Source organism: Colobus angolensis, unplaced genomic scaffold, assembly GCF_000951035.1.
Source record: "Colobus angolensis palliatus isolate OR3802 unplaced genomic scaffold, Cang.pa_1.0 Scaffold160, whole genome shotgun sequence".
Classification (NCBI taxonomy): Eukaryota; Metazoa; Chordata; class Mammalia; order Primates; family Cercopithecidae; genus Colobus; species Colobus angolensis.
In genome coordinates, this window is record NW_012114711.1 from 8,082,979 (window position 1) to 8,105,070 (window position 22,092).

Consider the following 22,092-nt stretch of genomic DNA (forward strand, 5'->3'; position numbering starts at 1 on the left):
CTTGGAGTGTCTTTATTTGGCTTCTCAGTCAGGGGACTTACACCCTAAGCTCTAACATCCTCCCTGTTAGATCTGTCTTCACCTGGGCACCCTGGGGAGACTGCGTTCTTCGTAGTTGGGTATCTTGGGTCTGTGCTAAAATATTTGATGTGTACTATCTTTCAGGGCCCCCTGAGCTCTCCAAAGGAATAATCATTGTAACTAGCTCCGTGGGTTTTTGGGCGAGATAACATGTGAAGGTTTGCCTGAGCTCCTGGTAGCTCGAAAGCAGTCAGTGAGTGTTAGCTATCGTGTTACTGTGGTGATCACTGAGCCTTCATAACCATCCATGAAGTACGATTGTTACCCATTTTGCAGATGAGAAGATTCGGGTTTCAGAGACATTGTCAATTCCTAAGGTGACCCTCACTAGTAAGTGGTGGAGCTGAGATCCAGGCCTTTCTGACTCTGGAAACATAGCTGTCACCTTGCTGTTGTGTCCTAGCTGCTCACAGGGTTACCTTCACCTTGGGGTTTTCACATTCTACTAATGTAATGGTAGTAGAAAAACAAAATTAACAGCATCAGTTTGCACTGTACTGAGCACTTGGCATGCATCGTGGCAGCCCTTCCATGTGGATTGAGAGAGGCTGGGCAGTGTGCCCAAGGCCACAAAGCCAGTGGGTCAAGGACCTGGGACTCACACCCAGGCAGTCTGATTGCAAAGTCTGCCCTGCTGATTCCTCTGTTAAGAAACGCCTTCCCAGTGTGGCAATTCCTCAAAGATTTAGAACCAGAAATACCATTTGACCCAGCAATCCCATTGCTGGGTACATACCCAAAGGAATATAAATCATTCTGTTATAAAGTTACATGTATGCATATGTTTATTGCAGTACTCTTCATAATAGCAAAGACATGGAATCAACCCAAATGCCCATCACTGATAGATTGGATAAAGAAATTGTAGTACATAAACTATGCAGCCATAAAGTGTGGAATACTGTACATCCAGAAAAAGGAATGAGATCGTGGCCTTTGCAGGGGCATGGATGAAGCCAGGAGCCATTATCCTCAGCAAACTAATGCAGGAATAGAAAACCAAACACCGCATGTTCTCACTTATAAGTATGAGCTGAACAGTGAGAACACATGGACACAAGGAGGGGAGCAACACACACTGGGTCCTGTTGGGGGAGGTGGGGGTTGGGGGGGGAGCGTTAGGAAAAAGAGCTAATGCATGCTGGGCTTAATATGTAGGTGATGGGTGGGTTGATAGGTGCAGCAAACCACCGTATATTTACCTTTGTAACAAACCTGCACATCCTGCACAGATACCCCAGAACTTAAAACATTTTTTAATTTAAAAAATTTATTCGAACAGAATTTAAAAAAATAAATGTCTTCCTTCCATTGAGGCACTGGTTATATTTCTCCTTTTGATACCAAGAGTAGTATAACTCAGCACACCTCTCATTTCAGCTTGACCTCAGAGCCCGGCCTGGGACTCCTCTGAATCCTCATTCCCCATTCTCCAGTTCCCAACCTATTCTCTTTTTGATCTTCTGTGCTTACTCGTGTCTTGTAGACCTTATTATCCATTTTATTATTTTATTGAGCACATTCTATCGATAAAGCTGCTTCGAACCTATGAGCACGTGAGTACTGGAGTCAGTAATGCGAAACAAACCTAGTGGCCGTGGCAGAAACACACACAGCAGTGTGGCGTTCTCAGTGCCTGGCCCTGCCTCATCTCATAAGAGCTTCTCTTACCCTGACCCTAGCGGTTGACAGCCGTTGGGTCACCCGGCTGGCCGTCAGACAGTGCGGTCTGTGGCAGGCTATCTGTGTGTGTCGCGTGGCGCTGCTATCAGATGACAGATGGCGGGCTTTATTTATTCATTTGCTTACTTAGTTGAAGGGCTTTTGTTTCCTTGAATGACCAGATTGTCCAAAATGCTTTTAAAGCTGCTTCCATGCCACAAGAACAGGGTTGGGATAGCAACTGCAGCGAATGGTCCTGCACGGCCACTTCTGGTGTGCCCTGGCTTTAGCCCCTGTGAGCCCACATGGCTGAGACGTTGGATGGCCTGCCCTGGTGGGAAATTCAGTCACCATAATTAGGTGGCTTCAGGTTGCATTCTTTGTACCCACCATTTTTTTGTCTCTTTTGTTGATCTGAGGGTTCAAGAGCTCTCAAAGAAGTGAACAATTGAAAGTTGCTTTCTCTTATTTGAGCAATTTTCTAGAATTCATTTATTTTGGAGATTTATTTCTGTCATGTCCACCAAATATAAAAAGGATCTGACTGTGGGGAGGGGGACATCCAGTTATGGGGAGCCATAAAGTGTTGGGTTATATTCATTCTTTTATCAAATAATCATGGAGTGCCTTCTGTGTGCTGGGTCTCTTCTAGGTACTCTGGGGGCAGCTGAAAACCACTGAAGTGAGGCATCTGCCTTCATAGGGCTTGCGCTCTGCATAAGACAGACAGTAAGCAGGTGAAGTCAGTGCGACAGTGCAATTCAGAGGGCTTGATTGCTGTGAAGAACATAAAACGGGGCATGGAGAATAAGCAGTAGGCTTGGGAGCTGCGGTAGGGGCAGCCTCACTGAGCAGGTGGCATTGGTGGTGGGCCCAAAAGATGAGGGGCCCTAGCTAGGGGAAGAACCAGGAATATAAGAATAGGGCAGTGGCATTGAGTGTCTGCCACAGCACTGTTTACCAGCAGCCTCCTGGGTCACTTTTGTAGGGATAAAAGGCTATTTAGTAAATAGTTATTATGCTGTTTGTTGAATTACTGTGTGTTTTCTTCCTGAGGCTGTCAATTTCATGGGGGGAAGGTCTAGGCTCCTTTTTGCTCACTTCTTTTATAACTGACATAGTGCCCACCTCGTGACAAATGCAAAAATAAGTAGTGGGTGGGTGGATGGATGGATGGATGGATGGATGGATGGATGGATGGATGGATGAGGAGGTAGACGGATGAGTGGATGGATGGATGAAATAGCAGGAAACCTAAAAGAAAAGAAAATAGGCAATAAAGGGCAATGGAGGACACTACAGACTTACCTTCGTTCCGGAGTGGGAATCGTGAAGGCCTCAGTGACACGCAGGATGAGAAGGCCAAGTATAGGGGAGGTGGTGACTTGTGTCCTGGCATTTGGCAATGGCTGGAGAGAAAACAAACCAGGGAGCACAGGCAGGAAGGATGGATCCTGTGCTGTAAAAAACAACCAGAGGTAAAGAAGAACAGTTAGAAGGAAGAGAAAGAGCACGACCAAGAAGTGCATTGTGGGCAGACGGGACAGATGTTTGTCCACAAAGTGTGTGAGTCGATGGCTGGAAGAGTCAAAGCAGCTGAAGTTGCATGTTGATGATGGAAATGTGGTGGTTCCTTAGGGCTCTGCTGAATCAGGCATTGGGATGTGTGTATGGATTAGTTTCAAGAGTTAGGGGGCTTTGAGAAGGTGATAAGATTTAAGATCTTTCTGGGATTGGAAGCCTAGGACTGCCTTCTATAGGGAAGTCCTTCTAAATGGAAGGATTTGAAATTGGCAGAAGATCCCCTGAAAGAAGCAAATATATTGTTTGGAGCTTTGTTTTTTAAATGACCGTATTGTATTTTTATGTAAATAATTTACAACAGTGTGGTGTTTGCAAAGGGGTGAAAAGCGAATACTCATAAATGAAGTTGAGACACCATATTGTGTTTCTCCATCAACAGTCTATATACTACTGCTTGCAGTGGGTCCAAAAACAAATGTGTATCCAAGAGGAGAGCTACCTGTTCATTTTGAGCTTCTTCATTTAACCACTCTTACCTGTCCTTTGAGACCCGATTTGAAGATGACCTTTTTCTTGAAGATTTTGGAATCACTATAGCATAGTGTCATCCTCACCATCTCTGAGCATCTATAATATAATTGTGTAGCTTCCTGAGCACTTTTTACTTAACATAATTTAGTCTGATTTATGGACATGTCATCCTAACCTGTTAATGAGCACAGGCAGCATATCTTATTCATGTGTATATTTTTGATAGGGCTCTGCCCAGGGGAAGAGGGCATAGAAGCCCTTAAACAAATGATTGGCCCTGCAGTAATCCCCCCACAAAAAGTCAGTTTTCATTATTAACAGTGGTGTTTTGCGTGTGTGCAAGGGTGAAAGGGAGTTGTTCTTAGTTGGCAACAGTCTGCCTACGACACTCGAGCATGCTCCCAAAGCCTATGTGTCTGTTCCAGTCACAGCAATTTGTTTCAAAGGCTCTGTGTTGAAAACCTCAGGCCTTAGAACCCAGAGAACTACAGTGTGTGGAGTGGTCCTTAATGTTGACCTAAACTTAGATCATGCGTGAGGTTTTGCAACTGGCTCTGATCTTCATTAGGTTTTGGTGTCATGAGTGGGGTGCAGTTTCTCGTCAGTTACAGTGTTCACAATCTATGGATTTTCCTTTGCAGCACTCCTTTTTCTGCCGCTTGACAGAAGATAAGAAGTCAGAGAAATTCTTTAAGGTGTTTTATGACCGGATGAAGGTGGCACAGCAAGAAATCAAAGCAACAGTGACAGTGAACACCAGTGACTTGGGAAATAAAAAGAAAGACGACGAGGTAGACAGGGATGCCCCGTCACGGAAAAAAGGTAAATGTTCTTCAGTCTTCAGTCAGCTGGACCGTGAACAACAGAGGAGTCCTTGTTTTCCTTCATTGTTTTCATTACTTCTGTGCTCTAAAATGCATTATGATGGGAGCTTTCAGAAGAAAAGCCAGCCTGGTTATGATATAATTCTTCCTCAGTGACCTGAGCTGAAGCCCTGCTGCTCAGAAGGATCTTCCTGTTTAATAAAGAACATTCCTCTTGGTCAAGCTTAGGGTTTTATTGGCAAGGGATCCATGAATATTCTTTTCCTGTGATTTATATTTAATGTTAGAGAAAGTTGAGGGAAATACGTATTTTAAAACTGGGTGTCAGTCCTTTGTCAGATAATGTTCTTTTGTTTTCTGAGGTACTGGAAAGCTTATAAAGCTTTTTATCCAGTATCTCACCAGAAGAGAAGTCGTACTGGGGAGTGGGTAGACCCACAGGTGTTGGAGTCAGGTGGTCTTGAGAAAGTTAAGCACCCTGAGCCTCATGTTTCAAGTTTAGAACTGGGTTTCTCAACCGCAGCACAAGTGACATTTGGAGAATTCTTTGTTACAAGGCTGTCCGGCTGTCCTGTGCACTGTAAGATATTTAGCAGCATATACATTCTCTACCCAGTAGATGCCAGCAGCATACCCCTACTCCCAGAATGTCTCCAGATATTGCCAGTTGTCCCCTGGGTGGGGTTGGGGGCAAAATCACCCCTGGTTGAGAACAGCTGGTCTAGAATGGAGCTAAAGAGAAGAAAAAGAAGAATGGCTACCATTTACTAAGTGCTTACTAGGAATCAGGCACTGTTCAACGTTCTTTTTTAAAAACAAAATCTTGGCTCTGTCTCACTCTGTTGCCCAGGCTACAGTGCAGTGGCACGATCATTGTTCACTGCAGCCTCAAACTCCTGGGCTCAAATGATCCTCCCACCTCAGCCTCCTGAGTAGCTGGGACTGCAAGTATGCACCACCACATCTGGCTAATGTTTAAAACAATTTTTTTTTTTTTTTTTGTAGAGATGGAGTCTCACTATGTTGCCCAAGTTGGTCTTGAACTTCTGGCCTCAAGTGATACTCTTGAGTAGCTGGGATTATAGTCCAGCCACTGTGCTGACTATTCAAAGTTCTTTACAATTCCACTCCTTTCAAACTCATGTCACCTCTGCAAGATAGATAAAATTGAGTTATCCCCATTTTACAGATGAGGGGACTGAGGCACAGAGATGGTAATTAAGTCATTATGGACATGCAGCTAGAAGGCAGTGGAGCCAGCATTTGAACCCAGCTTGTCTGGCTGCAGAGTCAATGCTGCTAACTGTAATGCCATGGTTACCTCACAGGGTTATTCTGAGGATGAGATAAAATAACACAAAATTCTTAATCATGGTGCTTTGACAGTTACAAAAGGGTCAGTTGTCATTACGACAACAATAATTGTGATTAGCATTATGTTGAGCTTCTTAAGAACTTTCTCGAGATATTATTCATGAATGCTCTCCCATTTTAAAGATGAAGAAGCTGAAGCCCAGACCCTTATATTTTTGAGGTTGACAGAACCTCTACTAAGGCTTTTCCTCTAAAACATACCGCACGCATAGGTAAAGTGGTAGCACCACAAGTAAGTGGCAGGGCGTGGCTCAGTTTTAATCCTGTCTGAGGACTGAAAGCAGATTTTGACTTCTTGGAGTGTTTTTGCCAACTTTGAAGATCTCTAGGAGATACAGGAATGTAGGTTTCTGAGTGTCACCTTTGGAGTGGTGAACAGGGACTGTGAGGACTCTGCAGCCTTTCATGCCTTATGCTTGCTTTCTAGCTAAAGAGCCCACAACACAGATAACAGAAGAGGTCCGGGATCAGCTCCTGGAGGCCTCTGCTGCCACCAGGAAAGCCTTCACCACTTTCAGGAGGGAGGCTGATCCCGACGACCACTACCAGCCTGGAGAGGGCACCCAGGCCACTGCCGACAAGACCAAGGACGACCTGGAGATGAGCGCGGTCATCACCATCATGCAGCCCATCCTCCGCTTCCTGCAACTCCTGTGCGAAAACCACAACCGAGACCTGCAGGTGAGGGCCTGGCGGCGGGGGCATGGAGGGAGCTCAGGCAAGGCTGCCAAGGCCTGCCTTCCTCTGGTGGTTCAGCACCTCTCACTTGGGCCAGATTGCTTGAGCCAAGGATTCAGCAAGGTTTTTTTTATCTTTTTTCTTTTTATCTTTTCTTTTTTTTTTTTTTTTGAGATGGAGTCTCGCTCTGTCGCCCAGGCTGGAGTACAGTGGCATGATCTTGGCTTGCTCCAACCTCCGCCTCTTGGGTTCAAGCAATTCTCCTGCCTCAGCTTCCTGAGTAGCTGGAATTACAGGAGTGCACTACCATGCCCAGCTAATTTTTGTATTTTTGGTAGAGTCGGAGTTTCATCATGTTGGCCAGGCTGGTCTCAGACTCCTAATCTCAAGTGATGCCCCCACCTTGGCCTCTCAAAGTGCTGGGATTACAGGCTGAGCCACCAAGCCTGGCCAGATCAGCAAAGTTCTCTGATGCAAAAGCCTGGGTCAGTGATGCGTCTCCTTGTCTGCCTGCCTGCTGTCTCCACAGAGCCAGAGACCACATCTTGTGCGCCAACATAGGTGCCTGCCCCATATGTATTTGTTAAGTGTCTGTATGTGCCTGTTTATGTGTGTGTCTTGTAGCCTGTCACTGTTAGACATCTAGGTGCTCAGGTAAAAATGGGATGGATGGATGGTTAGATAATTAAATATATTAGACTTCTAAAATTGGATACATAGAAAGTTCTGATTAAATATTTGTTGACTGAATGAAGGAAATGGCTGCCTTTCAGTGTTTTACAGAAAGAGGTGCTCATAAATCTTTGCTGAACTGATTATTCCAGAAATCCTTTGTTCATTTTGTTGTTGTTTTTGTATAACCATGACCAAGGTTCGTTAGGCACTTATGATATCCTGGATCTTTAGTGTTGCTTATATGATTATATTTTATAGAGGAGGAAACTGAGGTGCAGAGGACACAGGGAGTGCAGAACCAGGACTTGAACCCAGGCATCTGAACATCTCCTTTATGATGGAATGTTTCTTCCTAAGACACTTCAGTCAGCTATGGTAGTTCTGTGTACTTGGGTTATGAGGGTATGGAAAGGAAATAATGCTAGTCCAGATCTGGCCAGGGGAAGGCACAGCCTTTTAATATTTACCTGGCTGACCTTGTTCCCCAGGTGACTTGATGCCTGTCACACCTTGATTGTGGCTACACAGTTGGTACTGCCACAGTGAATTGCTCTCACTTAAAACTTGCCACAGATTCTATGCCTGGATTAGCTAAGAAATTATATTGTTGATAAGTAAGGCGAACTGTGAAATGGAATTGAGAGAAACCGGCAACGTTAATACCTTCTATAGTTGTTTGAATTTTCAATCGGATTGAAGAGCCTCAACTTTGAAAAAGCATCTGAGATCTGAGGTCATCACCTGGCCAGATCTGACTCATGTTGGAAAGCGAAGGAATTTCACGCAAACCCCACTGTCGGCCAGGCTGGACCCACAGTACCATGTGGCTTGCATGCTAGTGGGGGCCCCTCCAGATGAGGTTGGGTTCTTTCTTTTCTTTGGTGCCTGGCCCATTTCAGCCGGTGGTGCTCCCTGCTTGATCCCTGTTGCCATCTGAGTGTGGGATCTCAGCTGTCAGTTGCTCAGACTTTCCTCTTTTGGGCTTTAGAACACCTCAGCCCTAGATTTTCTTGCCAGGACTGTGCAGTCCAGGTGGGTGAAGCAAAGCACTTATGCCCCAAAGGCTCAGGGCCTGGTTACCATCTCACTGGCTGATAACCTCTATCTGAAGGCCACTGTTTCCCAGACATTGTCCACCCTCCACCTTCCATAACCCTACCACTAGTCACAGGGTTCAGGCAAAGGGGGAGTGAGTGACCCACAGAGGACTAAGCCTGAGCAGCTCAGCTTGGCACCTCTGTGGATGGGAGTGGGGGCATCCTGATGCTGGGGCCTGTTTCTGGGTAGAGCATGGTGATCAGTGCCCCTGTACTATTCCCCTGTGTAGGTGTCATTGGTCTCTGCCAGCCTTGGGGTCCACAGGAGAAGTAGGTTGAGATGATGCCCAGGCATGTGTGTGTCATTTAATCAATATCAGTGAATCCCTGCTCTGTGCCCAACATCCATGGTGACAGGACCTCACCCCTGCCTTCACAGAGCTGAGTCTAGGGTAGCAGCCACTTGAACTGAATGGAACCAGCCACTCCTTGGAGGAGAGGAACCAACCCAATGCAGATCCTAGAAGGCCTCTTAGAGGAGCTGGCATCTGCTGAGTTCTGAGTTTATGAAACCCAAGACTGCCTGGAGTAGAATCCCTCCATGAGTATCAGAGGAGCAGTGCTAATGTGCTTGTTCCCAAGCTTAGCTCTGGTGGCACGGGCTTGTTCCGCCTTCCCTCTCTCCCTGACCTTCCCTCCCTCGCCCATACACCCACTTCCTTCCACTGTGGAAGCAGAGTAAGGCTTTAATTGCACAGGTTCATCATTTCTTGTTTGGAAGTCTTCAGAATTTTAGTTTTAGCTCAGCTTTTTGCAGAATTCTCCTTTGAATCAATGCCCTGGGAACCCCATGGACAGAAGCACCTTTTAATGAAGTCCTTCCAAAACTCGTTTCTCAGTGCCTTGCTCTGTGGGAAATAGTGCTGTTGGGGTGTAGAGTATATTTTAACATATTTTAACGTAAAGAAAAGACCTAGCAACATAATGTTTGAAGGTATCATAAAGATTATCCAGTTCAGTGCTTTTAAACTTTTTGGTGGGCAGGGGGGCGCACAGGATCCTTTGTTTGAATATCTTATGCAGAAATACACTAAATACTGCAGAGGAGAGCAAAGCTGCTCTGTTGAGAGTGGAAACTAGAGTTCTCCCTCACCTACGAGACCCTTGGGATGGCGGGGAGGAATTGCAGGGAGCCCCCAGGGTTCTGCAGGGCCCAGTTAGAAGCCCATGGTCTGGACCAGTGGTTCACAAGGATGGAGGTTGGAATCATCCTTAAAAACTTCTGCAAAATCAGACTCTCTCAGGTAGTGACTTGCTGCAATACAATTATTGTGTGTAGAAATCCACTTCTCCAAAGAATAGTTTTAAGCAGGACTCAGCCACTCTGAGTGCCATTCTGTGGCAGTATCCCAGAACAGGGGTGGGTCACTGTGTCTGGGATTCCTCTTGGATCGGATGGAAGGAGAAGGCATTCTCATAAGGAGAGCGTGTTCGGCTTCCTGGTGTAAAGCAGCTCAGAGTCAGCGCAGACGGAGAAGGAATCCGGCCTTTTGCAGCAGCACCCTCTGGGCTCCTGCCCGGAGTCACTTGTCATATTTATAACCTTAACTTTCCTGTTGGTAAATGTTCAGAAGAGATAAAGTCACCAAGTCTCACTTTGCCAAACAGGCAGTTGCTGCCTTAAGCAAGCCTTGTTTACAGTGGTCAGAAATGTGATGGGAAAAACCGCTCTTCAGCCAGTTGGCATCTGTTTGGGGGCCCTCCCCTGAGAAGCTGGCTTTGCTCTTCCCCCTGGGGCAATGAAGGTCCTGCTCTCTTTCCGCCAAAGTCTGTCTAAGCACAGACTTGACGTCTTCCATTTCCTTAACCCCACCCATCTCAACTTGGTCCCAGGCCCTCCAAGGAAGACTGCAAAAAGGGCAGGATTTCTCTAGCCTGGACAAGGCAGGGTGGTGCATGCTGAAGGGGAGTTCTCTTCTCTGAGAAGGAGTTCCCTGTGCCTCGTAGTGAGTGGCGTGCCTCTGTTCATGGAGAGGGCCAGAGGAAATGGATCTGAGTCTGGGACAGATTCAGTCCAGACACTCTGAAAGCCATGAAAGATGGGGGAGGCTTTCAGGAATGGGCAGCCATTGTCTTCATGGGGAGTTTGAAACACATGGGCCCAGCTAGCCTGGAAGAGGACTTCCCAGTCCTCTTCCCTCCATTCATTTCATTTAGTTCAGATTATTTCAACCAGTGTTTGCAAAGCACCTGGTAGGTGCCAGTCCCTGTGCCAGCTGCTGGGCACCCAGCGCTGTCAATGTGGTCCTTGGTGAGTTGACTGGCCCCTCTGTACACACATCACAGGGTGAGGAGGGCTGGAAGAGGTGACGCGCAGTGCTCCCATCTCACTGGAGCAGGTCTCAGGGGTCGGAGGAGCTTCCTAGAAGTGACTTTAGATCACATCCTGAAGGAAGAGGAGTCATTCAGGGTGGAGGCCTTGAGGGCAACAGGCAGAGGGCATTGCCTGGTAGGAGCCCAGAGGCCAGGCAGAGAATGAGGAGTGCTTGAAGTGTGTTGTAAATACTGGTTGAAATAATCTGAATAAAATGAAATGAATTCATCAGGAGTGGTAACAGAAGTTTGAGAGACAGATGTTATAAGGTATAAGACTTGCCTCTCAGATGTTATAAGAGTTGCCTCTCTTTCATCCATAGGGACTTGATTGTTGGTTTAGACTGTATCCTTAAGTCCTTTTTCTATATATTCTAATGGGAACATTTGTTACATATTAATCTATATGCCTTTTTAAATTCATTGGGAGCAGTAACAGAAATTTGAGAGGCAGATGGGCTAGGAGAGCCTTGCTGTGAATTTCCGCCATGGACAGCCAGGCCCTCTCCAGAGTTGTCCCAAACACTCCTCCTGTGCCCCTGCACAGAGCGGGGCTGAGCCCAGCCCTCACACAGGTAGTATCTTCCCTGAGGAGCTGGAGCAAGGCAGAAATGGCTATGAAATCCTCCTCTGGTTTCCCTTAGAGAAACAGTTGAGTTGACTGAGAAACACACAGTCCCAAATCATCTATTCTCCCTCCACCTCCCACCTGGACCTGAACTTGTTATGAAGCAAAAGGGATTTGGGTTAAGTTGTAGTGGGGAGAAAGGAGGCGGTTGGTTTGGTGATGAGTCAAGCACTGAACTTGGTTACCAGCTCTTAACCTGTGCATTTACAAATGTTTTAATTACACAAGGAATGTGTGGATATATTCTTTTTATAAAGACAAAATGAATATAAGTATTTAGTTACAAGAGTTGCCTCTCTTTCATCCATAGAGAATTGGTTATTGGTTTAGACTGTATCCTTTAGTCCTTTTCTATATATTGAAATGGGAACATTTGTTAGATATTAATCTATATGCCTTTTTGAAAAAACTTGACAGTGTATCCTAGAGATCTTTCCATATTGGCACATATGGATCTACTCAGTGTTTCTAGTTTATAATATTAAATGATATAGATACACTGTAATTTATTTACTCCTCAATTCATGCGCAGTTAGGTTGTTTCCAGTTCTTCACTGTCACAAACAGTACTATAATGAACATCCAATACAGACTTTGTGAGTAGAAGTGAATACTTCATAGAAGTGGAAATTATTGGGTCAAAGATCATGTCCATTTTATCTTTTCGTATTGCCCATTTTTTACAGTAACCATGTCGCTTTGGTAACTGAGAAAGAGAACATACATAATTAATTTTTGCTTCTTTTTAAGAACAGATTACTGGAGCCTCTGAAAAAAATCTCATTAAAATACTCTATTTCTCAAGTTGGGCAAATGTGGCTTTTTAAATTTTGTTGAGGAAGTGTCTTGCTCCTATCTGTGCCTCTTGTTTACATTTGGAATTCACCTGGAGAATACCTTCTCAGGCATGTGCACATAAGCACACACACATTTACTCATACTTACTCCTTCCCTTAATCATAGAAATGGTCAAACAAGTAATCTAGGCTCCCTCCACATGGCACTCGGAGTAAGCCAGCTGATCACATCCCCATTTTATGGTGAACCGTCCCCAGCGCTGGGCTCCGGGCATTCAGCACTCAGACCACACCATCATCTTTAAACAAAACCACTGCCCTTGGAAATGTCAGATGCCTCTGAACTTAGCACCTGATGGAAGCTGGGGTGGGCAGGAGTGAGGAAGGGGTAAGAAGTGAATGGAGAAATGAGGACTCAAAAAGATGATAGGAGTCAGCTGCACTGCATTCCATATACTGACACCTTGGAGAGCAGGTTGCGTTGTTGAAGGCCATTGCCGTACACCAAGTCCATGGGCTTATCATCGTGGTGGTGGGGGAGTACACTGACTCTTCCATGTTCTCCCACGTGGCATCTCTCTGTATAATTACCAACCTATGAGAGGCTATCAAAATGGCAGGATGAATAACGTTTCCCTCTTTTCTCTGCCTTTGCTCCCCTAACCTGGGGACTACTCAATTGCAGAACTTCCTCCGTTGCCAAAATAACAAGACCAACTACAATTTGGTATGTGAGACGCTGCAGTTTCTGGACTGTATTTGTGGAAGCACAACTGGAGGCCTTGGTCTTCTGGGCTTGTATATAAATGAAAAGAACGTAGCACTTATCAACCAAACCCTGGAAAGTCTGACCGAATACTGTCAAGGACCTTGCCATGAGAACCAGGTAATTAAATTTCTGTTTTGGGATGGGGGAAAAAAGTGTCCTATTTTTAAAATGTTGACAGAAACTAGTTCAGACATCACGAAGCCTGTGCCTGTTGGCCTAGGGAGTCAGTAGGATAGGAGGCTGTCTTCCAGCAGTTGAGAAATAGCCATGGTGTTTCATGATACTTCAGAACCTTCCTAATGAAGGGCATTGGAGGGGCAGTCTGTGGTCTCTTTCCTTGTCTAGGTTTGGCTTCCTTTGATTTGGTTTGAATGTCCAACTATTTAACTTGACTTCTAGGAGTAGGCAATAAAGCAGGAGTTAAATGAGAACCAAAAGACAGTGGTCTATTTTAAATACTAGGGGATTTCAAAGAGTGACTACTCGAAGGGTGTTTAAGCCTAGCTAGAAGAAAATTACTACACGTGAGACAGCTTCAAAGTAATATAAGGACATTTATAGTTGAGATTTAAACATCATGGACATTCAGGGAAAAGAAAGACGAGATAGTCTTGACTTTGGTCTCTCAAAGAGGTGTAGTTTGGGAGTACAACCCAGTAACTTCTTGTCTTGAGTAGAGTCATTGCTTATACATGGCATCTTAAGGATTTTGTGAGTTTTTACATTGTGCCGGGTTGAGTATGATTTTTTTTTTTTTTTTTTTTGAAGAGGGAGTCTCACTCTGTTGCCCAGGCTGGAGTGCAGTGGCGTGATCTCGGCTTACTGCCTCCCGGGTTCAAGGGATTATTCTGCCTCAGCCTCCCTAGTAGCTGGCACTACAGGTGCACGCCACCAAGCCTGGCTAATCTTTGTATTTTTTTAGTAGAGATGGGGTTTCACCATATTGGCCAGGCTGGTCTCGAACTTCTGACCTTGTGATTCACCCACCTCGGCTTCCCAAAGTGCTGGGATTACTGGCTTGAGCCACCGTGCCCGGCCAAGGATGATTTTTAATCCCAAATTATAGCTTCATCCTGACTGGAGAGGGATGACTGAGTTTTCAAATGGTCAGTGCTAAACCCAGCAGCCAGGGAAGGTTGCTTGTGTGACTTGGGGAGCCAGGCCCTTCATTCAGAGGAGAACGGTTTATGAGAGACAACTCATTGTCTATTAAAAACCTGGTCTCAGTTGTCTGTGAATGTGAGAATAGCATTTTGTGAGATACACTTTCCTCTCCCGGTTCCCTCATGAAGCAGATGGTGTAGTCCTAGTTAAAATGAAAAGGAACAAAAAAATACAACAGGCTTGGAGAAAGGCTTTATTTGACATCTAAGTGAATTTCCTTATTACCTCAAGTTTGCTTCTCTGCCAAATAGAGGCCTGTTGAAAGGAACAGATCAGCGTGGATTGTGCTGCAAACAGAGATGTTACCTGGGGGCAGATGATTAATTTTGATATTGTGTGCCTTAAACAGGAAACTTGCTTTCCAAGCTTAAGCCTTAAGCTAAAGTACAAAATACGAAAAGAGTGATTTAGAGAGAATGGAACACACCTTGAAAGGGGAAAAAGGGTTCAGAACCCAGAATCAGTCATACACCGTATTTTCCTTTAAGAACAAAAGCCAACTGTGCTGCATGATTTGGATTAGACACGAGCAATTTATCAGTTACAGTGCATGGGGACTTTCCTACTGTTTACTGTTAATTCTGAAACTAGAGATTTTCATCTGTCTTTTATTCTTACCACTTTCTCACGGAAAATTTGCAGCTCTCCCCTAGAGACATTACTGGGAGTGGTAAGCATTGTGTTGAAATAGCAGTTCAGCCTGTTGGCCTTTGACGTCTGATTTATGACCAGCATTTGTGTAAATGTCTGTGTGTGTCTTTGCTCAGAACTGCATAGCCACTCATGAATCCAATGGCATTGACATCATCACAGCCCTGATCCTCAATGATATCAATCCTTTGGGAAAGAAGAGGATGGACCTTGTGTTAGAACTGAAGGCAAGTGGGAACTAAAAGCAAAAGACAGTCATTTGTAAACAGTCGCTTTTGTGTTTTGCCTTGGCACATGTACATGGTCAGTCATGAGACTAAATATTAAAGATAGTTCTTTAAACTGAATGAATGACCCAAGTTGCTAGTGCTGACTATGATGCAGAACTTCACCCTTTCTCTTCCACATAAGGGTCTCATGAGGGGATAGGAGCTTCTGAACTGTTAGGTCACACAGAATGAAGATTCCTTGCTCAAAGCTGAGAAATCAATTCCAACAGCATCGAGTACTAAACGCCTTGGTTCTGAAAGTCACAAACAGAGAATCAATGGAAACGCCATTCCCTCTATGGTTTCTGATTTTTCCCCGTTTGAGGGAAAAGGGCCAGTTGAAGAATAGTACAACTAAGCCTATGTAGGACCAAAACACACACACACACACACACACACACACACACACACAAACATGTATTTTTATTTAATCAAGGAAATTCACAAACAGAGAATCAATGGAAACGCCATTCCCTCTATGGTTTCTGATTTTTCCCCGTTTGAGGGAAAAGGGCCAGTTGAAGAATAGTACAACTAAGCCTATGTAGGACCAAAACACACACACACACACACACAAACATGTATTTTTATTTAATCAAGGAAATACCTTGTTCTTCTCTGTCACTGATTTAGCAGAAGGGTGGTTATTAATGTTGGTTTAAAATAAGGAAAATTACACAAACCAAAAATGTGCCTGCAGGCCTCTGCTGAGTTTCTCTGAATTGTGTACAAATGCGGGACTGCAGGTGACTGATGTGGAAGCCCCACTGACGTTTGGATTCCCTTTTATTCAAACAGCTTAACGGAGTGAAAATCGTGACTTCTAGGTACTAAACCTGCAGCATTTCCAAGCTGGCCTTTTGGATATTTGAGAAATTGATATACCATTCCTGATGTTGACTTCTAAAGTATACCCAGAAAACCTCGCTTCTATGTAGGGATTCCAAAGATTCTCAGAGAATCCCATGATTCAATTTTAACAATTGAACTTGTAGGCATCAGGTTTCTAAAGTGTATTTCAAACACGTTAGCCTTTCTGGACACATTTCCTTTTTAACTGTTCCCATGTCAGGGCATGTTGAGATTTGTCCTCTGTGTGCCATCCGCAGTAGCGAGCACTTCATCATTATCATGAAAGAGCCTAGAACTACAGGGTTTTGGCTGAAAGGCTGAGCTGTATTCATTGCATGAAGGATGTCATAGGAAAGGTCATTAGGAAAGTTGGGAACACAGAAACCTGTGGGAATGGCATTTATTCTTTCTTTACTATTTAGAACTGAGAGTCCACACTAACAGTCGATTTGGGTGTGTGGTTTAAATGGACTTTTTTCTGTTATTTTTAAATCCTTTTGACAAATTGTGTTTCAGAATTAATTTTAACACATTCAGGCTCATACCTGGCTACCATTTCTCAGAAAGTCCAAAATAAACAGAAGTCCGTATGTTCCTGGTCAGCATTTTAGTGACTTTTTCAACTAATTCAGTGATCTATGGATGATTATAGAAATTGGTGCCCTGTGATAGCATAATATCCTGACTCAACTGCTGTGACCTAAGCGACGGAAAGAAATAAGACCACTCACACTGTCCAAAACCAAAACAAAAAAAACAACTTTCAAGTCCTGTACATAAAGAAGCATACAAATTATCATTGACCCAGGGCCTATAATGAAGTCAAGCCAGGAAGTACAGAATGTGAGGTGCGAACATGGGTGTTTTTCAACGTAATGGGAAATTATGGCTTGGCCTGCATATATTGTTCCTTTGGGTCACATTTGTTAACTAGTGTCAGATGTACTCATTATATTAGGGGTTCTGAGAGCTAATAGAAATCTTTTAAGACAGGGACGAGTTACCTTTATTACCTGTCTTCTCTGGCCTGCAAGGCCCTGCCCTGAAGGCAGCATGGATCTATGTAGCAGCAGCTTCTTCCTGACCACTGTCACCATGAGGGTGACAGTGTATCCATAAGCACCCATGTGTAAATTCCCAATTTCTTCTGGGACTTGTACCAGCTGACATTAGGGCATAACACACATGCCCTAACAAATGTGTGCCTCTTTGTCCCAAGTCAGATTCTACACATGTATCTGGGGTCTGAAGGGGGACATTCTCTGCCTGGTGCAGATGGTTTTTGATGTACTTGACCCCGAGCTTCCTCATGGGGTGAAATGTTCGTCTGTTTAGCCAGGATGCCTCACATGTGTCAGCTGGCACCTGCATTCAGGCCGGGCCCCCAAGCAGCCCCTCTACATTTCCTGTCCCTTTGTTTCTCCAATTAGAACAATGCCTCGAAGTTACTCCTGGCCATCATGGAAAGCAGACACGACAGTGAAAACGCAGAGAGGATACTTTATAACATGAGGCCGAAGGAACTGGTGAGTTGGGTGATGGATGTGATGGTAGCACCAAGGAGCATTGCAGTGATATGTGGGACAGAGCAGAGAATCTGCTTCCTGGAGCTTTCTTGAAGGTTCTCAAAGTCAGAAGTATAAAGGGAACATTTAATTCAGGCCTCTGACTGAGAGAGAAGTGAAATATTTTGGTTGGTGCAAAAGTAATCGTGGTTTTTGCCATTACTTTCAATGGCAAAAGTAATCATGGTTTTGCCATTGAAAGTAATGGCAAAAACCACGATTACTTTTGTACCAACCTATATGACATTGAATACGTGCTATTTTGCCTTCTCCTTTTGGCACAAACCACATGGAAAAGCCTCCCTCCCTGTTTTTCCCTCATGGGGGACAGTGTAGTTACGGAACCCAGCAGACCTCAGTTCAAGTCCATAGCTCTGCCTGTTTTGCTGTGTTACCTTAGGCACCTGCTTGGACCTCTCTCAGCTGCACTTTCCTGATCCATAAAAGGACAATAATAATAAGAATACTTAGTCCAGAGGGTTGCTTTGAAGACTAGGTGAGAAGATTCATGTCAAGCCCTAGCACAGTGCCTAGCACCTGATACACCCTTAGTGAACAGAAGTTCCTTTTCCTCTCTTTCCTCGTTTGCTGCTGGTATTTGAGCCATATCTTTGTCCAGTGCTGAAGAATTCATGTCTCTTCTTGGTGCCAAGAGTCTTAGCTACAGAAGTGTTTTTTGGTTGCTGACATTTGGGTTTTTTGTTTGTTTCTTTTAAAGAAAACATGATCTGGTTTATTTTTGAGGGGTGATAGTCACAATTGGCTGTGACTTGCAGGTTGAGAGAGTGTTGCAGGCAGGCTGTGAGATGAGCAGCTTTCAGAGACAGTGACATGAGTTGAGGGCAGAGCTCTCTATTTGGACTTTTTTCCACACAAATAAACTGTAACTGACAGACTTAAATGAGGGCACCAAAACATTTCTGCCTCCTGGTGACCTGAATGTGCACTTGGGGGCCAGGCAAAAGTCCCTTTATGTACACTTTTAAATAAAGTTAAGAGCAGCCCAGTTCTTTGATCTCTGAGGTCAGGGAGTAAGTTCTCAGCCCGAGATGGAAGGCCTCTCTTGAGTTTACATAACAAGCTTACGTAACTCGAGGTCACTGGGGAGGCAAGGCTTGTCATTCTTGAGCAGGGATGGAATGACTATGCAGGGACCCCATTCAACTTCCCAGGAATCAAGAACATGCCCCAGCTCTCTGACCTATCTCAGGTGGGGAAAATGTCAACACCCAGTGCGGTGGCTGGCACCGGCTTTTGGGCAGCCCCCTGGTGGTTGGAGAACATCATTCTAGCTCATAGGAAGAATCAGGCTTCCTGGAACAAACACTGTTCTAAGAATCCAAATAGAACATTTGTGTACATGCATGTGTGCATACATACGTGTGTATGCTCCTGGCCTCAGATTGCATGCAACATGTTGTCTGCTCGATTTGCTATTCGAGAGAATTGGCAGGGAAACAAGCTCAGAGAGTGAGGCTCTCTTGTCTCCATCGTTACTTCCAGGACCTGACTTGGTGTCAGTACTGAAATATGTGGCCTTTGGTATTAGATAATGACAAATAATTCATGGGCATGGCCTTGTGGCAATGGGAGAGGCAGAAATGCCCACTGAATCATCAAAGAAAATTATAATTTTTATTGCAAATTAGAGGTAGAAGGTTCTTTCTTCTTCTTTAAATGATTCAATCATGAATGATGTGCTCATTTGATAAATGTCAGCCACACCCTACATTGTCCTGGGCGTTGCGGAGGGTCTTAGGGGAAGGATTCAGATATGAGCAGACCCAGTCCTTGCTCTCAAGAAACTGGAGACAAAAACTCGAGGGAACAGACAGGCGCAGAAATGCTCTGAGAAATGTGCTCAAACCATGAGACGAGCCAAATGTGTGGTCGTCCGGGAGCCAAGTCATGCAGCTGTGAAGGGTAATAGGGCCAAGTTCACATCCCAGCTCACTACCTGTGACTTTAGGAATGTTATTTTATCTCCTTGACTCTGTTTCCTCATCCACTAAAAAAATAAATAAGGAGACAGGTGCAGTGGCTCACACCTGTAATTGCAGCAGTTTGGGAGGCTGAGGTGGGAGGAACACTGGAGTCCAGGAGTTCAAGACCAGCCTGAGCAACATAGTGAGACCTTGTGTTTACAAAAAAAAAAGCATTAGCCAGGCATGGTGTTGGACACCTGTACTTCCAGCTACTTGAGAGGATGAGGCAGGAGGATCACTTGAGCCTGGGAGGTCAAGGCTATAGTGAGTCATGATTGCACCACTGCACTCCTAACAGTGGTGACAGAGCAAGACCCTGTCTCAAAGAAAGAAGGGGAATCTCTGATACTTCATAAATGTTTGTGACCATTAAATTTTTTTGAAAGAATGTTAAACACTGAGACACAGTCCTTGGCACATAGTAAGTACTCAGTAGGTAATACCAGTTCATGCTGTTATTTTCATTTGGAGTAGGCTGTGGGGGACCCAGAAAATTTGGAAAATGAAAAACTAGTTTCAGCAGCTATTCCTCAACGCGAATAGATTTCTTATTAGGTTTTCCTGAAATGTCAAAGGGCTGGGAGTAGGGAGAGTTGGTGGGAGGAAATGTTGAGATAGGAAAAGTATGGCTTCTAGCCTACATTCATATCATATTTATTGTTTCAAGGCACTTGAAAGCCATTGCTCCCTTGTAAAGAAGAAGGGCATTAACCAGCCACAGCATGTCTCTTGGTCTAAGTAGAGTGAATGAGTTTCATTTCTCACGACAGGAGAGGTGAATTGGTGTTGACTGCCTGTGCCAGTGTCATGAAGGATTCTGAGGCTGTATCCAAGCCTGATAGGAGAGAGTGCAGAGCAGCCTTTTCCCTGGGAGGGGAGACAGCCAGCGTGCGTGCTGTCCATCCAGTCCTGTGTGGGTCTTCCTTGAAACAGGAGTTTTGTTCTCTTGGCTCTTCTTGCAGGTGGAAGTGATCAAGAAAGCCTACATGCAAGGTGAAGTGGAGTTTGAGGATGGAGAAAACGGTGAGGATGGAGCGGCGTCCCCCAGGAACGTGGGGCACAACATCTACATATTAGCTCATCAGGTATCACCTCTCCTGTGCCTCCTCTGGATGCTGCCTCCCTATAGGTCCAAAATTCCAAGCTGGAGGGTGCCCCTTGCTTTTCCTTTATGACTTTAACCTAGGACTGTCTGTACTCATGAGACTGCGGCTCACAGGTGCTTGTGGCAACCTGACCCAGTGTGCAGAGTTCCAGGACGTTTCCATTTTTCCACAGTGATAGGGTCATGTAGTTGGAAATTCCCATGTTTCTTAAAAGCATTCACCCCCAAGCAGTGACACTTGGATGGTTTATGACTCTGTCTGGAGACAGTTGAAAGGAGTCTTAGGCTTTTATAAATATTGATGAGCCTGTCTTAACAATCTAAAGAAATAAACTTCAGCTTCCTTGCATATTGCATTTGGAAATCTGTGGGAACTTGTCCTTATGACTTCCTTTTGTTTCCCTTTTTGGGGATATAGCAATCCTTTATGCCCTGGCACCAGAATGCCGTATTTCATAATTCTCTTTCCAAGTGGCTAGGTTTTTGAAGAGCCTTTCTGTTTTTGGATGCTGATGTGCCTTGAGCTTTCGGTGGGTAGGAGCAGGCTGTAACCCTGCTGGGGCCTTGTGTTTCCTGTCCCGTCCACCTCTTTTAAACTCAGGTATGGGAACCAGATACACAACAGTGATGATATTGAGCCCGAGGTTGGTAGGTCCCTGTTACCACCCACTGGTTAAAGAATTTCAAACAGTCTCCTGCCCCCTTTCCCTTCCACCACCACATCTGCCACCGAGAAGGTTTCTGAACATTCTGAATGGAGGCTCCCTAGGCTACACAGAAAGCCCCATCTCCCTCCTGCCTGGAAAATGACATCGGGGGAAAGTGGAACCATGTGTGGTCACAAACTTTCCATGCTTTTCTACCAAGCTCCCAAAATAGCACCTGTGCACAGCACGCCTTGATGGGATGGAGCAAGCCTCGTGGCACTTTTGCCCTTTGGCTTGCTGCTGGTTATTATGCATTTTTTAATACCCAACATTAGAAAGGAGTTTCTGTGTTCCTGTTGTGAAGAGACACCAACCTCCTGTATCTCTGTCCCTGTATTCTAGTTGGCTCGGCATAACAAAGAACTTCAGAGCATGCTGAAACCTGGTGGCCAAGTGGACGGAGATGAAGCTCTGGAGTTTTATGCCAAGCATACGGCGCAGATAGAGGTAAAAGCTGAGTGAACTCTGGGCACGAGGTTGTGTTGGGGCATTAGTGTGCAATGCCCTGCTCTGGGGCTGGCATTCATTCATCTGAGCAATAGAAATATGAGTGTGTACTGTGAGATACAAGAGTAGGTCCTGGGCTGGGTGCTGGACATCCCATAGCCAAGACAGTCATTATTGCTGTTTGTGGTCCGGTGGGGAAGAGGACACTGAGCAACCTCTCATTCATCACGAATTAATGAGGACAGGTGGGAGGCATCATAAGAAAGTCCAGCAGAGAGACCTGCTATAGACCATGGTGGTCACAGAGGCCTATCTGAAGAAATGCCATCTAAACCCAGACCCTAAAGAGCTGAGGGATGAAACAGGTAGAGACTAGCAAGAGGAACTTTTCAGA

At 45.0% G+C, this 22,092-nt stretch overlaps 1 protein-coding gene across 1 annotated transcript in view; it reads left to right on the forward strand.

Moving 5' to 3' along the window:
* ITPR1 (inositol 1,4,5-trisphosphate receptor, type 1) overlaps positions 1-22,092 on the forward strand; it is a 355,819-nt gene that overhangs the window by 270,268 nt on the left and 63,459 nt on the right. Inside the window, exons 44-50 of the mRNA XM_011937251.1 lie at positions 4,440-4,620; positions 6,424-6,677; positions 12,870-13,070; positions 14,885-14,995; positions 17,320-17,415; positions 20,402-20,524; positions 21,594-21,698. Of these exons, the coding sequence (XP_011792641.1) occupies positions 4,440-4,620; positions 6,424-6,677; positions 12,870-13,070; positions 14,885-14,995; positions 17,320-17,415; positions 20,402-20,524; positions 21,594-21,698 (1,071 nt within the window). The remainder of the gene's footprint in view (positions 1-4,439; positions 4,621-6,423; positions 6,678-12,869; positions 13,071-14,884; positions 14,996-17,319; positions 17,416-20,401; positions 20,525-21,593; positions 21,699-22,092) is intronic.